Source organism: Motacilla alba, chromosome 5 (assembly GCF_015832195.1).
Source record: "Motacilla alba alba isolate MOTALB_02 chromosome 5, Motacilla_alba_V1.0_pri, whole genome shotgun sequence".
Lineage (NCBI taxonomy): Eukaryota > Metazoa > Chordata > Aves > Passeriformes > Motacillidae > Motacilla > Motacilla alba.
The window spans coordinates 52,432,355-52,447,033 of record NC_052020.1 but is presented as its reverse complement, the minus strand read 5'-3'; the positions used below and the strand labels follow the sequence as shown (position 1 = coordinate 52,447,033).

General features: G+C 37.7%; 1 protein-coding gene across 9 annotated transcripts in view; it reads right to left on the bottom strand.

Moving 5' to 3' along the window:
• Positions 1 to 194: 194 nt before the first annotated feature.
• The window catches only part of KLC1 (kinesin light chain 1), a 47,635-nt gene continuing 33,150 nt past the window's right edge, over positions 195 to 14,679 (bottom strand). For 5 of the 9 annotated variants that reach the window (XM_038137513.1, XM_038137514.1, XM_038137510.1 and 2 more), the window contains 3 exons: positions 10,103 to 10,233; positions 5,506 to 5,572; positions 195 to 4,171 (listed from right to left, as the gene is read on the bottom strand). In XM_038137513.1, coding sequence (XP_037993441.1) covers positions 4,106 to 4,171; positions 5,506 to 5,572; positions 10,103 to 10,233 — 264 coding nt within the window. In that variant the 3' untranslated portion in view covers positions 195 to 4,105. Of the gene's footprint in view, positions 4,172 to 5,505; positions 5,573 to 10,102; positions 10,234 to 10,962; positions 11,593 to 14,679 lie in introns of those variants that run through there. The other 4 variants (XM_038137515.1, XM_038137516.1, XM_038137517.1 and 1 more) reach the window with 2 other exon arrangements.

Sequence of the window (14,679 nt, the reverse complement as noted above, 5' to 3'; positions counted from 1 at the left end):
CAACTCTCAACCACTCCAGTTCCTGCCCCATCCCTCAGTCCCACCCCCAGCACAGCCCAGGATGTCCACCTGACCCAAGGGCAGCTTTGGGGCTGCAAACCCTCCCAGGAACCCAACACAGCACCTCTCTATTGAAGCCTTGTGTCAAAAGTGTGGAAATGTGCTTAAGTTTTAATAAATGCAATTGAAGAACCTTCCCTTTATAGAGCTTTATTCATCTTTGGGTTTCACAACTGAGATTTGTATTCTATACAAGGAAAAAATGGAAGTAGTTTTTACAAAGAAGATTTACAGTCTACAATGCATTAAGTCTTTATCCTGCAAGACTACTTAAATATTCTTCTACACTTTGAAAAGAAATGTTAAATGACACTTAAGAAACTATGGTTCCCTAAATATTTCTCATTTACAAGCAGATGTAACCAACAAAGTGTTGCAACTTCACTGTGAGCACAGGCACCCTCCCAGTGTAGGCCTTTGGACCTCTACCAGACCCCCACATTCTGTTTGGCTTCTGGCTTTGTTGTTTCAGGTTTTTTAACAACTGATCTTAACTATTCAGTGTACTGGCACAATTGTGAATAGTTTTAGGGGAAAAAAACAATCCAATGTAGATGTCTGAGATACTCCTCAATTCTAAATACTTCCACACACACCTGTGTATCTCTGTAAATTGATGACAATGCAACTAAACTTGTCAGCATCACATCTGTTAACATTTATTCTCTCAGTACAGATTAACATAGACCAAAAATGCCACTCTCTCAGCAGCCTTCAGACACAACATGTGACCTACGTAACAAAAACCAACTATCATCAACTACTGTAAACACAACTGTCAATGCAGCACTGCACACACCTTTTGTTAGATATTTACAACAGAATCATACCATTTGCAAAATCTCTGGATTCAAATGATACCATTTAAGTAAAAATACTTCTCAAGCTCAAAACCATTTTAATTTACTAATTAAAGAGTGCTTGGGGAATGAAGGTGTCGTTTACTGTAAGCACAAACTGTAGATAACTGACCCTTTTTGCATTGTGTCAGTTACTCCTTCAGAAGAGGAGCAAACCATGAAACAATTTACAACATTTTACAAGACTACTGAGTAAGATCTAAACTCAAGACTGAATATTGCCAATGTAGCACACAGCTGGAGACAGAAGGGCAAGAGGCACCTTTCTGCCAGGAACAATTCCATGTACAATTCATCCCACATCCTGCTGTACACCCAGACTCACCACTGTTTGTGGGAGAATCTGAGGGCCAATGTGGAGTCCTCGTTACATTTTTATTCAAGTTCACCCTTAAAATTTTAATCAAGGACAAAAATGCCAGATTAAAAACACAACTGCACTACCAAGGTTGCAGCTTTCCTAACAAGATGTCTGTCAATTTTGAAGGTCTTTTCTAGTTTTCATTAGAGCTGTTGATTTAGTTTGGTGCTGAAGACATCCCAGAATTATACAACTGGATATTCTGGATATATTCTTTATGCAGACTCTTAGCTATAACTACAACCTTACAAAAGGAAATCCAGAAAGAAAATCTTGCATAAAAGTGAACTGAGAAGCCCATCTGAAATATAAATGTACGTAAACCATGTCCTGACAGTAACTCATCCATGCTTCAAACACAGGGAATGTTGACTTTGATATGGTTTGTGGTTTTTAAAAGTTCTCAAACTGCTAACAGCTCACTGGCTCCTAACAGTAAGGACTTGGCTACTATTCTCAGGGATTATGGACTAAAGAAGTCTTGAAATTTGTTTCTTCTCAGGGAAAAAAACCTAACCTCTTAAATGTAAAAGTTGTTTAATATGCATTAGCTCAACAACTTAACCTTCCATCACACTTTAAAATACTATATAAAGGATTAAAACACTTAGAAGCACAGTATTAGTAATGCCACTACCAGCAAGATCTTGACCAGGAAATCTCCCTCACCATCACCCTCTACATACCACAGTCTTGCACTTGGAAACTTACTGTACATTGTCATTTGGCATGGTTACATAATTTATTGCTTATTTACACAGGGTTGGGGGTTTTGAGAGGTTGCAAAAAATCATTCTGCTTCAAAGATGAATGTGGGAGTCACATCCTTCAGTTTATGTAATTCCTTACTACCGAAACAGTTTTGTGTCTGAATAGTTCTGTGGGGTTTTTTTGGAAGCCAGACTCCCAGTGGGGCGGGGGCTGGACATGGGCAGCCCTGGCCTGGCAGCCTGACACGGTTCTTTCAGCAAAGCCAGCTCAGTCTGCCTTTGTGCAGAGAGCCCAGTTAGCCAGCAGGGGCAGAGAGCACGCTTTACTTCAGGGGGAAAAAGAAGTATATATATTACATATTTTTTAATATAAAAAGCTCTTAATAAAAAGATTAAAACTCAAGAGTCAACGTTATATGAGTATCTATTGTTAAGATAACCGAGCAACAACCTGTTCCTGCTCGAGCTCATTAATGAATTGCACTATGTGCTAAAACTTCTACAAAATTAATAGCAGCATTGTCTCACCATTCCTACACTGTCTCTAAAGCAGGTGCACCACGCACAGCTTCCTCTGCAGAGGTGCTCAGACAGTACCTCCTGGTAAACATTGTTAAGTGCATTACACAGACAACTTCTGCATCAGTTACTGGAACCAACTTAAAACCAGGTGCAAACCCAGTCAAAAACTCCTACTAAGTACTAGTTCTAATTACTTTTCACAGCCTGTTCAAATACTAAAACTTGCCTATGTTCCTATATTTTACCTTCTTCAGTTGGTGCTGACTTTGAATGAATTTTCCAGCTTTTCCCAAAGTTAATTTTGTTCAACATTTTCCAACTCACAACTATGACCACAAATACATTTTTACACACACTGCTTGTTTTTTTTTTACTTTCTTATCCAACTTCACAAAAATAGGAAATTTTACAAAAGATGAACAAAATTACAAGCTTTACAGAAAAGCAAAAGGAAATCCTAAGGTCTATAAAATCCTTTAAACATACATACATACTTTGTTCCAGCAGCAGTCCTGTATACAGACAGCATATATATATTAACCTAGAACATGGATATGTGGTCACACACGTCACTTACAGCCTTTGAGTGCTTCCACGAGGGCCCTTAGCACAGAGTGGTCCTTGCAGAGCAGCCACTCCACAGTGTGACATCCCGGCATGCAGTGCCTGCTTCTGCTGTCACCAGCTGGTGTGGAAAAAGGCAGGATTTGGGATCAGCATAAGGAAATGTTGGGCACTTTCAGCAAACAGAGAATGGGATTGTGAATTCCAGTGGACAAGCGAGAAAGTCAACCTGAGGCTCGATGTTCCCCTGAAAGCAGCAGCAGCTGCTCTGGGACAGTTGCAGTCCAAAACTTGAGTATTCTTCAATCACACAAAGTAAAGGTTTTTTTCCATTTCTCCTGATGTACACAAACCATCCTATATCCATTGACTGCTGTGCCCTAAGACTTACAATATCAGAAGTTATGGTCACAGGGGTTGCTGTTTATTCTATCTAAATGTAACTCACCCCCAGCCATCACTTCTGTAAGATTCAATAGCTCAGTCTAGTGGTTAAGTCAGTCAGGTCTAAGTGCTGTTTAGCTAGCCAAGGCTTCTACCTTTACAAGAGTCACCAGTGCAAGGGCAAACCCCACCACTACAGAATGCTGAACTGGAATTTCTACAGTAATGCACATAAATTTATCCATTCCTCATTCCAGCGCTGTATGGATTTACTGCCACACAGTTTGCTTATATTTTCCAACACCATTGCATTTTGGTACGCATTGAACGTGTTTGTTTTTTTACTCTTTTTTTTGGCTGCTGTAATAGTCAGATCTATTGAAAAAATTTATGTAAGTAGCATGAACAGGGGCAGTGCAACAAGCAATACATATCTATATAGTTTTCCCTTAGAAGAAAACATTCACTAATGCCGTGTTTAAAATTGTCCCTATTTCAAAAGTAAAAACAGCAGTCCATTGGAAAAAAACCAACAACATCTACAAACTAGGTGTTCCTATGGACAAGGATGAGGAACCAAAGCTTTGAAGGTCTCAGTGCTTCTTTATTCACACAGGAATATTAGCTAGCTTCTGTCCCAGCTCTCAATGCGCCAGATCAGAATGACTGACACTCAGAGCTCGCGAGTCTGTCAGACAATTATTTCGTTCCTGTGTGAAGGGGAAAAAAACAAACAAAGAAATTAAGCAGATGTCCAGATAGTTCAAGCAAACAAAGTACAAATAGGAACAAACATAGGGAATTACTGAGAACTGTTCATGCTGGATAGGGGAAAGCTTTCCAGAGTCAAATAAACTTCTTTTCCCCCAGTTTTTAACTGGCAATACTATAAAGTATACACACCCTTAGAATACAGCCTAAGCCTTCCCAGAAATGCAAGAGCCCGTTTATGGGAATTGCCGTGGGTATGGATAGTGGAGGGAACACGAAAGTTCACGAGAAGGAAGAACTGATTTTACTAGTGCATTGTACACACCAACAAAAAGCCCCCCTCTGCAAGTCACACCAACTAAACACACACTGGGGATCATCCAGTCAGGGGCACCTGGGACACGGCTCTTTGACACTCTTGGCACTGTGGCTGCAGAGAATTGTGCTTCACCCTGGACGTGTTTTGGCTGAACCTCACCCTGAGCAAAGCTTTGCTCACACTTCCAACCACAGAGAATTCTGCAGCACATTCATTAGGGATCACACAGCTCCAACACCTTTACAGCACTGGGGAGTGCAAGAGCCACAGCTGGGGCTTTCCTGCTGCTACTTCAGGACACAGTGATGAAGATCCTCACCTACAGCTTTGTTAGTAGAGAAGCAATTTTATCTTCCTAAAATTAGTAGCAGTTACTGTGTTAGTAAAACACACAGCAGTGTTTAGAAGAACATTGCTCACTCATTTGACAATTTAAACAGTGAATTGTTAGGTAAAAACAGGCAATGAGGAGTAGCACTTGGGCACACCATGAACAGTTAAGCAAAATCAGATTTTATATTAGCAGAAGCACAACACAGATCAGACAAACTTTTGAGACTGCTCCTGTGCCACCTCAGAACCAACTGAACTGTTTAAGGGCACCTGGTGACATACAGCAATTACAATGACAGGGTGCTTTGCAATAAACAGGCTGAAGTAAAAAAAAATAATGAAAATATTGGGCTTTAACAGTTCTTGCATTTTTAAGTTGCTTTTACAAGAATGTAATATTCCATAAGTTTTATATCCACTGTAATAGAAGTCCAAAGCCAGACACTGCTTGGTCATACAAGCCAATGTTCTTTCCTGGCTAGACTTGAACCCTTTCTTAAAATTAATCATGATTTACAAAAGTGTCAGAGAATGATGCCTTAAGCACAGCCTTCAAACACCTTACTGAAGTAGGATCTTACAATCACTGTGAGGTTGTTGGTTTATTATTTATCACATTCTTTTTATCCCAAACCCTACTAACAGTATTTATTTTTGTAAGAGTATTGTAGGGCTTCTTACTTGAAAATGATCTTCAGTAGCCTTGCCACCCATGTTAAGAACATTCAGAGAACTGGCACGCTTCATGCTGCAACCAGGACAGTGAACATGCAAGGATAAACTGATCAGAATGGCTGAAAACTACAGCTCTAAAAACACAAGTACAACAACGAGCAATGCACAGTGAAGGGAGGGGCAACAACGCCTCAAAACTGATCTGAGGCACAGCCTTTAAGGTAACAACTACAGAAGTTCTAATTACATATAAACCCCCCCCAAAATTACAAGCTCCTCAGAGCTTAAACTTTTCAGGCAACTGATTTAACTCAAAATCTCAATTTTCAAAGCGCATCAAATTAATACAGTGACTTACACTGAGTTTTAATTAATTAATTATCAATTTCAATTTTGTGTGGCTTCTTACAAAAGCACCAAAACATTCAAACAGTCTAGGAAAAAAAAACATCTGAAAGACAAGCTTGTTGTGTAGGCAGCATTTACCTTGAAAAAGCTACAACAGAAGTTAGTCTGGTACTTCTGCCTCATTTAGTTAAGTCTTCAGAATAAATTTTTTAAAGCATTTTAAAATGTTTTATTTTAAGTATTTCAAAGTGAAAGGAAATAAGACGGTTACTGCTGTTAACTTTGTGCTTTTGGCTTTACAAGACTCCAAGCAGTGGTCACAAGCACTCTCAAAAACAGTATGGAAAGCAATGGAAAAGGGGGAAAAATTCATCACCTATCCAGGAGCTACGGACAGTCAGAATATCACTGCATTAACTGCAATATCTGCTGCTGTTTCAAATGAGGATTAATAATTTACCTACATTTCTCAAATATAGACAAAACTTAACAAAAAGTATTTTCAAATGTGTGTCATGAAATTCATGACCAGCCCTAAGATTCCTATGTCTGATGTCCTTTACTCCAGTGCCTGTCCATTCCTCAGAATATTCTGCATTTGCTCTGATTTTTCACAAGCTCTTTACCTATTTCAGAACTAAATGAGGGCTTTGAATACATTTTTGAGACACTGGTCACAAAACAATGAGCCCTAACCCTGCACTGCTACCTGCAGCTTGGAACAACTGGCTAAAGCAAACTTTCCAATGCCTTCCAGTACCATGGAAAGCTTTATCCATACAGATCTTGTTAAATGTTAACCAAATTTTCTTCCTAATGAAGCAACACTGCTCACAGTCAAAGCACAACTTTTAAATGCTTTGGTAAAGCAAAAGCTCAGCAGGACAATGAACCAAAACACGAGGCAGCCGCTGCCACACAACACAGCCTGGCTGGTTCTCCCCAGCACCAAATCTGGGTGTTTCCAAAGCCAGAAGCACACAATTTAAAATATCTGACAGGAGTGTTAGCAACAACAAAGCGAGGACTCATGCATGGTGTACACCTCTCATTTATTCAAGGAAACAGGTACAACAGGGGTTATATATGGAAGTCAAAGGAAGTTAATCTGTAAAACAAACAAAATGTTACAGAAAACTCTCCAAAAGAGCACAAAGGTTTATGGAAAACATTCCAGGGAAACAGAAAATCCACCAGTGGAAGTTCACACGGGTATTTTAGGTTCTTGCTAAAGTGCCAATTAGAAAATAATTATTCATACCTGAGATACTACTTTGTTTGTGGGTTGGTCTTTTATTTGTTTGGGTTTGTTTAAATCAACATTTTTAAGAACTTTAAGTCTGGCAACTGCACTTTTGGTTCCATCCATGCTACAAACATGACTCCACAAAGAACATGCAGGCATTTTTTTGGTGCATAAATAACAGCAATAATGAAAGCTTGTGTTCTTTAGATTAGGAATCTTAACTGTTCTGCTGTGTGGTCAATATTTTTGAAGTGAAAAAATAAAGAACACTAATTAATCAAAGTTAAATTATTACAGAACTGAATTCTAAAATATTATAAAGAACTGATACCTTGCTTCAGGTATTGCATGTTTCAAAGACAAGTTTTAAGATACTTATTTGTCAAAAAAGCATTTGCAGGATTGTAAAGAAATAATTTCCCTGATGAGTTTTCCATTTCATTCTCTTCAACCTTCTGTATCAAGTAACAACATGGACACTAAGTCCTTCCTTCATCCTGTGAGTCATTGTTATTCAAGTATTTCTCACTCAGTGCTCACAGCAGCACTGCCAATTCCTATTTAGAGAAGCAGAGTATAAACAAGAGGTGTAAATCAAGTTCAGAGTAAAGGCTTCCTCGAGACACAGGCAGGGAATGCACTGTTAAGGAGGGAGGCACAGAAGTGTTCTGCCTAGTGGCTGCCTTCACAGCAAGGAAGATTTATATGTGTGCTATGTCTGTATTGAAATATTCAGCTGCCAAACACACTAAAACCCAAAGGTCTGCATGGTAACAACTGAATATGCCTTTTGCTACACTCAGAGGAAGAAAAAAATAATTCTATTCACTAAAGTTTCTTCATAAAATGAAATCAAAATGATTTCTTGGAATGTCAATATATAAGCTATGCTTTATGACCTACAAAGCTGGTGTTTAATACCAGAAATTTCTGTATTTGTTATTAAAACCAGCTAATATAAATCAGGATTTTAAAACTATTTATTACAAGAAGAGAAATTATAGTATTTATTGTTCTATACACTCAAAGTGCCTATCTACAGAAAAGCCTGTCAATGTAATACACTTATTGCAAGTTTTAAGAATAAATGATTCCTTGAGAACTGTGGTGACATGTAAAAACAAGATGATTTTGTGAGAAAGGGAAAGCAAGGAAGATACTGCTCTGCTTTCCACTTTGTTTCACATGAATGCCTTCATCGGAGGAAATCTCATCTGGTGCTGCAGACCCCAGGGTGGAACTCATGCTAGCATGGGTGGGGGACTCTGCTCAGGTAACACAACTCAGGTGCAGACAGTAACAAGGCAGCTGAGTTCTCACAGGCACTGCAAAGCCAAATATCTTCAGTTATACGTAAGCATCATTTTCTACACCTATAAACATGGAGTTACTTGACCTGCAGAAAGAGCTAGCTATAAATACTACAGAGAATAAGGAATAAACCTCCTGGCTTTTGTGAAAATGAAAGCCTTTCCACAACTCACAAAAATGAGGAGAAAATGCAAATTTAGGTATGGATAAATGTAGCTATTCATACAACAATATGCCTCAACTATGATGTATGAACTCTGGACAGAACTTTACAGAAAGAGAAAACCAATGTATAAAACTGCTAATACTGAAGAAAAATAAGGAAATCTCCCTTTTATTCTATTTTGGCTTGCCTTTGTTTGTTTTCCCTAAAGCATTTTACATTCATATATTTCCTTCTTCTAATCTCGTGCTTTCCATAGTTCATTCCCAACCTCTTATATCTTAATGGTGGATCAATAAATGCAAAGGAATTCTGACCTTCAATTCTATTTAAAGCCTTCAACATCAAGTGTTTGGCAGTGAAATTTTAAATAACAACTCCAAAATTCAGACCAGGCTGAATCTGAACAGATATTCAAGGAAGCTAATTCTACATGTACTTGCTGTATTTAATGTTTTACAGCCATAAAAACAACAGGACCAGGACAAAACTTCACTGGAGCACTTCCAGAAACACAGTGAGGCCCTGCCTCCAGGTCACTGTCTTAAATAATACCATCATCATCATCATCATCATCATTGCTCAGATTCAGCTGCTCCATCAGAAGCTACCCCAAGTTCTCCAATATGACTGTTTTGAAGCCCAGTTTCACACTGCCAGTTTCCTGTCAACTAAATGAGTTCCAGTTTTTCACAAGAAGGGCAAAAAGCCCTGTAAAATTGACTGCAATTGTGTGGGAGTGAGGGCAACACCCAGAAGTGCCACTATGAAAAGTAGTAGGTGCATTTTAACATTTCAACTTCTCTGCAGCAGCCATTAAGTGATGATTTTATGGATTTATTAGATTATATGGATTTATATAATATTTATTATACATTCAAATCCATCATCATATGGTAAGTTGGGGAGAGTGAGCAGTCAGACTCAGTAAATGTGGATTTTTACCAGACTTCATGGGGGCCAAAATGTTAGTAAGATGCACAACTAGGCTCAAGTTTTTCAACATTCTCCTCTGCTCTCTGACATCTGAGTTTTCCAAAAATAGCAACCAAGAGGGGCTTCAGCTGGTAATTCTCTTTATGCTCACATCAACATATAAAGCTATATCAAGAATATATCAAGATTCTAAGCTATATCAAGAATGTTAGTTGCAGGTTTAGTGTATTCAAGATTTACTCTAAAAACCAGTAACATTTATTATTCTCCACTGCTGTGTGAAAAGAATAGTTTTGCAGGTAACTAACATTCATCAGTAGTTCTATGAGGCTTTTCTAATCTTCAAGTAGGTAAAGCAGCAAAAAGAAAAAAAATTAATAGAGTTAATTCTTATAAGCAAATATAAATCCTCAGATGTTACAGAACTTACAATGGAAGTTTAGGAAGTTATTTCCTATTTTATTTTTCTTTAAGATATTGCTGAGTCTGATATGCAGTTAGCTAAGCAGGGAAGGGAACAGTGCCCTAGGAGCTACCCTGGGCTCCATGGGGCACAGAGCAAGGCACAGCAGCACAGCCAAGAACAGATAAGGAATTACCCTGGGTTCTTTGGTTCACTGTCCCGGGAATTGCCTCCCTTCAGCTTCCTAACCAGCTTCTCACTGCTGCGCCTAAGGGAAGCTCGGAGCTTGCTAAAGGAACCACTGCGCTTTAGAGATCCAGTGCCATCCTGAAAGAAATGGAATACATGTGAAACTGCAGGAGCCTGCTGCCCTCCCCCAAGCCTGCCTTGAAGACATTGCAGTGATGAATTATTACTTTTTAATTGCTATTAATATATGTTTATACTATATACATTTACCTAAACATGTAATACCATCTAGCTACAATACCAAAGCAAAAGGGTTCCTTCCAAAGTGCAACAAAGATTTCTAAATGTGAAGACATGCCCAAGCCACAATTCCTCATTAATAAAGCCCCACCACAGTAGCCCAACAATTCACCAGCACCATTTCATATGAGCACACCATGGCTAACAGAGTACAAGCCCCAAGCAAAAGCATTCCATCGGTCTGAGAAAAAAACATGTTTTGTTCTTTCTACTTATCTACATTACTTGCAAACATGTTTAATTAACCCTAAAATCTTTAAACAAAAATATTTCTGATCAGAAATATTTATAGTCAACTTCCTGTGCTTAGTTTTTAATTTTTACCAAAAAAGTAAACCACAATGAAATTAATTTTTCATATACTGCATTCATGTTTTACACTGCTGTGCTGACCCAGAGAAACTCACAAGAGTGACCACAATTCTATTTTTAAATGTTTTACTCTTACAAAACCCCAATATAGTTTAGTAAGATTAGAAGTGACCACTTCCTATTCCACAGAAAATCTATGTGATTATGAAAGAAGAGTTGAAAAAGAAAAAAGCAGTACTAAGCAAAGACAGACACCTGAGTTGGAGTGAGTTTATTAGAAGTTAGAAAGACAAATACACAAATCACTGAACACCAAGATTAGTAGAGAAAAGCATAATTGCCAAAATCTCACACAAAGACTAAACAGCAATGCTACTTGAGAATAATTGTAAGTGAAGACATCCAGAGTTCCATATTGATGTTAACCATATAATAGGTCTCTAAATACATTTTAAAGCACTTGGAGAACATGCTTTACTTTTACGGGTTTGGTTTTTCTCCTGTAAAGATCACCATCATGCCATTTCAATAATACCTTGTGTGATACTTTTAACTACCTTTATTCCATAGTGAACAGCTACTAGTAAAGGTCATTGTTACTTGTTTGGTTTTTTTTACTAATGTATTACACAGCAAATGGTTGTAATAACATTTGGTATGACTAGATACATATCTGGCAAAGCTACACAGGTACAGAAATAGAAAACCAAAAACGACACCAGCACTGAAGGAATGGCCAGTTTACAGGGAAGTGTAGCTCTGACAAGAATCTTAAGGGGTTTGCTAAAACACAGCAGTCAGTACTGAAGAGAGAAGTTAAAGCTTGAAGATGGTGCACGCCCGTCATGCAGGAGACAGTATAAGAATCACAAAAGGCATCTAGGCCTGTCAGAAATGGAGAGAGAAAAACTGAATCAAACTGTTGGGAAAAATTCAACAGTTTTCAATTTTGAACAGTTAGTTTACAGTATTTCTAGGTCACGTTCAAAATGTTTTGTTTTTCCAGAGTAACTATTTGGACAGCCCTTAAGTACAAAGTGCAGGCCCTTGCAATTACCAGAACCTACATCTTAATGCAGTTTCACCTACATCACTGAGATGGGACTGACAAATGAGCATGACTGATGTTATGCATTCAAGTTAGAATTTGTATAAAATACAAAACACCTTTAACAAGAAATAGCTTTGCTATTACATTTCATAAACAAAAAAAAAAAGTATTTTTTTCAGCTGACATTAACACAAAAAAAAAGGCAAAAAAAAAAAAAAAGAAAAAAGAATAGAGCAAAGTGCATTCATTTCAGCTTTAACTTCTGTCGGGAATTTTCCCTGAAACAAAAGTGCAAGAAGAAAGAGGTCTTCACCTAACCTCCAGACAAAATTCTCATCATTCCCTTAAAGAACTAGAATCCAACTGGCCTGGGTCAGTTCACTTTCACAAGTATTTTTAGAACATATCCATGTTTGTGTCTATATTTATAATCCAAGTGGAATTTTCTCTACTGTCCCTAATGCAGCTGAAACAGTGTACCTTTAAAATAAACTGTGGTTCAACTTGCACACTTTTTATTCTTTGTACAAGTACAGAGACCATTACTGACAGGTTAATGATACCTGTCTTGAGAGCCTATAACAACTGGAATGAACAGTAATTAAAATTATCCTTGGACAATGCCCTGCTACCAAGTGATGAGAAGATCTAAATCTAACTGAGTATTTATGTTTCAAACTAAATTGCATATGTTGTTCATACTTGAAGACAGACTTCAGCTTTGCAGGATTGAATAAACTGAAGTCTAAATTCCAGCTAGGAGTATTAGATCAGTGAAAAGGCTAATTATTCCTGTGGTTTGCAATCAGCAATACTAGAGTAGTGAAAATGATCCAAAGGCAACAAAAATTTCATAGGTATGGAGTATAAGTTAAACTTAACTAGAAAAGTAGGAATAAGCAGACAAGCTTTTGGGTACTTCAAATTTAAAATAAAAATATCAAACTCCTAAGTTAAACACTGACTGCTTGATTAAAAAAACACTTCTAAAATGTAAGCTCAGGATAAAAAAAACAAACCACCATTCCTGACTCCAGAGGAAACAAAAAATGAACTCACAAGCTGTTTTTATGGCAAAGTTTAATTGCCAATTTTTATGTCATTCAGCATGAGAATCACCTTATTACTGCTGCTTACCATCACCATCACAAGAATAACTCATCTATGGCAGTGAAATCCACAGTTTTCCCTTCACACCTGAAGTGCACTTACATGCCCAAAAGCCTGTCTCTCTGAAGCATATGGCTTAGAACTATGAAAAGATAATTCTTCACACTACAAACATTATAATAAATAGCACAGATTCTCATCTGTCCTGCAGCAGGCTGCCAGATCAGTTTAAAAAATGCCAGTGACAGGTACTCGCTGTTATTTTTTATGTAAAAGTATAGTAAGAGATCCAAATCTTGGCCTTCCCACCTTACATTTTTAAGAACAAGTACTTCCTTGCATTTTCAAGTATCTTCTGTTCACTTTCAGTCATGAACTTTAGAAGTGACATGTAAAGATGCACTATAACACTTCACTTCAATGTGTCTGTTTTAATAGTTACTGGCTGATTTACTTCAGTAGATATTTCTGTTCTTTTGTGAGAGTGTAAGACATTACATCAAAGCCTACAATGCTTATTATGGATTACATTACGCATGGAAGGCCCTTAATTACATCTTCTGACAGAATTTTGCTTGAGTTTGTCCCTCTGCATACTCCACCTATTCTCTCAGAGTCAGCTTGACCACTTGAAAAGAATTTAAATGGAAAAGGCCTCTCTTCAGGCTCTGCAGACACAAATAAAAGATCCTACACCACTTTATGAATCAGAGTATTTTGTCTGGAGGGAACACACAAGGGTAAAAAAAAACTACACAATATAAAGAAGAGGAAAGAACATCACCGAGATAGAAACACTTGCAGGGGGAGGGAGAGAGAGTTGCCCACTTCACGCAGAACACGTAATACAAAATACCTTCTCTTAAGAGGGGGAAAAAAGAGATAACGAAGATGAGAATGAAGCAATGCCCCTTCAGCACACTAAAAATGAAGTTTGCTTACCCTCAGATGTCAAAATTTAGTTTTTCAGACCAGCAAATTTTAGCACTGAGTTTGATTCAAATATTGACCTAGAAATACTGTCTATTGCTTTTCCCCAGGAGGCCCTTTCCTTCCAAACCCTGCATGCATTAACGGCTATAACAGAAAAAAGTGTAATCCATTTAGAATATACAGTCATGCAAAGTACAGTGAAAATTAAGGGAGGAGTACAGTACACAGTTCTAATGCTGAATGGGCAAAATGAGTATTAAAAAGAGAGTTATTCAACTTGACTTTGGCTTTATTAATGATGCAGTATTAATTCACAATAGATGCTGATTGACTGTCTTGGCACTGAGAACACCAATGCCAAGAAAACAGTAATAAAGAGACAAAAGCAAAGATGGAAAGAACATTTTCCTTTAAGACTAAAGCACTACATGTTTTCTCAAGGTTGCTTTGGAATGCTAAGCTTTGTCTCATGTGGCTTACAAAAAGATGGGAAGAAAAATACTGCTATTGTAAGAGAAATGAAGCTTCAGAACACTCAATATTGCAAAGTAGGCTACTTCCCCTCCCATACAGCAAAAGCAACACCACTTTCATAATCTAAGAGTATTTTCAGCACAACTGCAGCTGGGAGTTAGTTAAGAGTGTAATATGTATCCCATTGCCAGCAATGGGATAAAGCATGGGAAAGCTGGTGACAGAAGCAAACTACATAAGGCAGGTCATAACTGAAAGCTTGCACTGTCCTTCAAATTATAGGAAAACAATGGTTAGGAAAATGCACATGTAATCACATTATATATATATATATATTTATATATAATATGTATGTTTTACTTTATGACAATCAGTGTAACACAGTGAAGCCAATATGTGGGAAA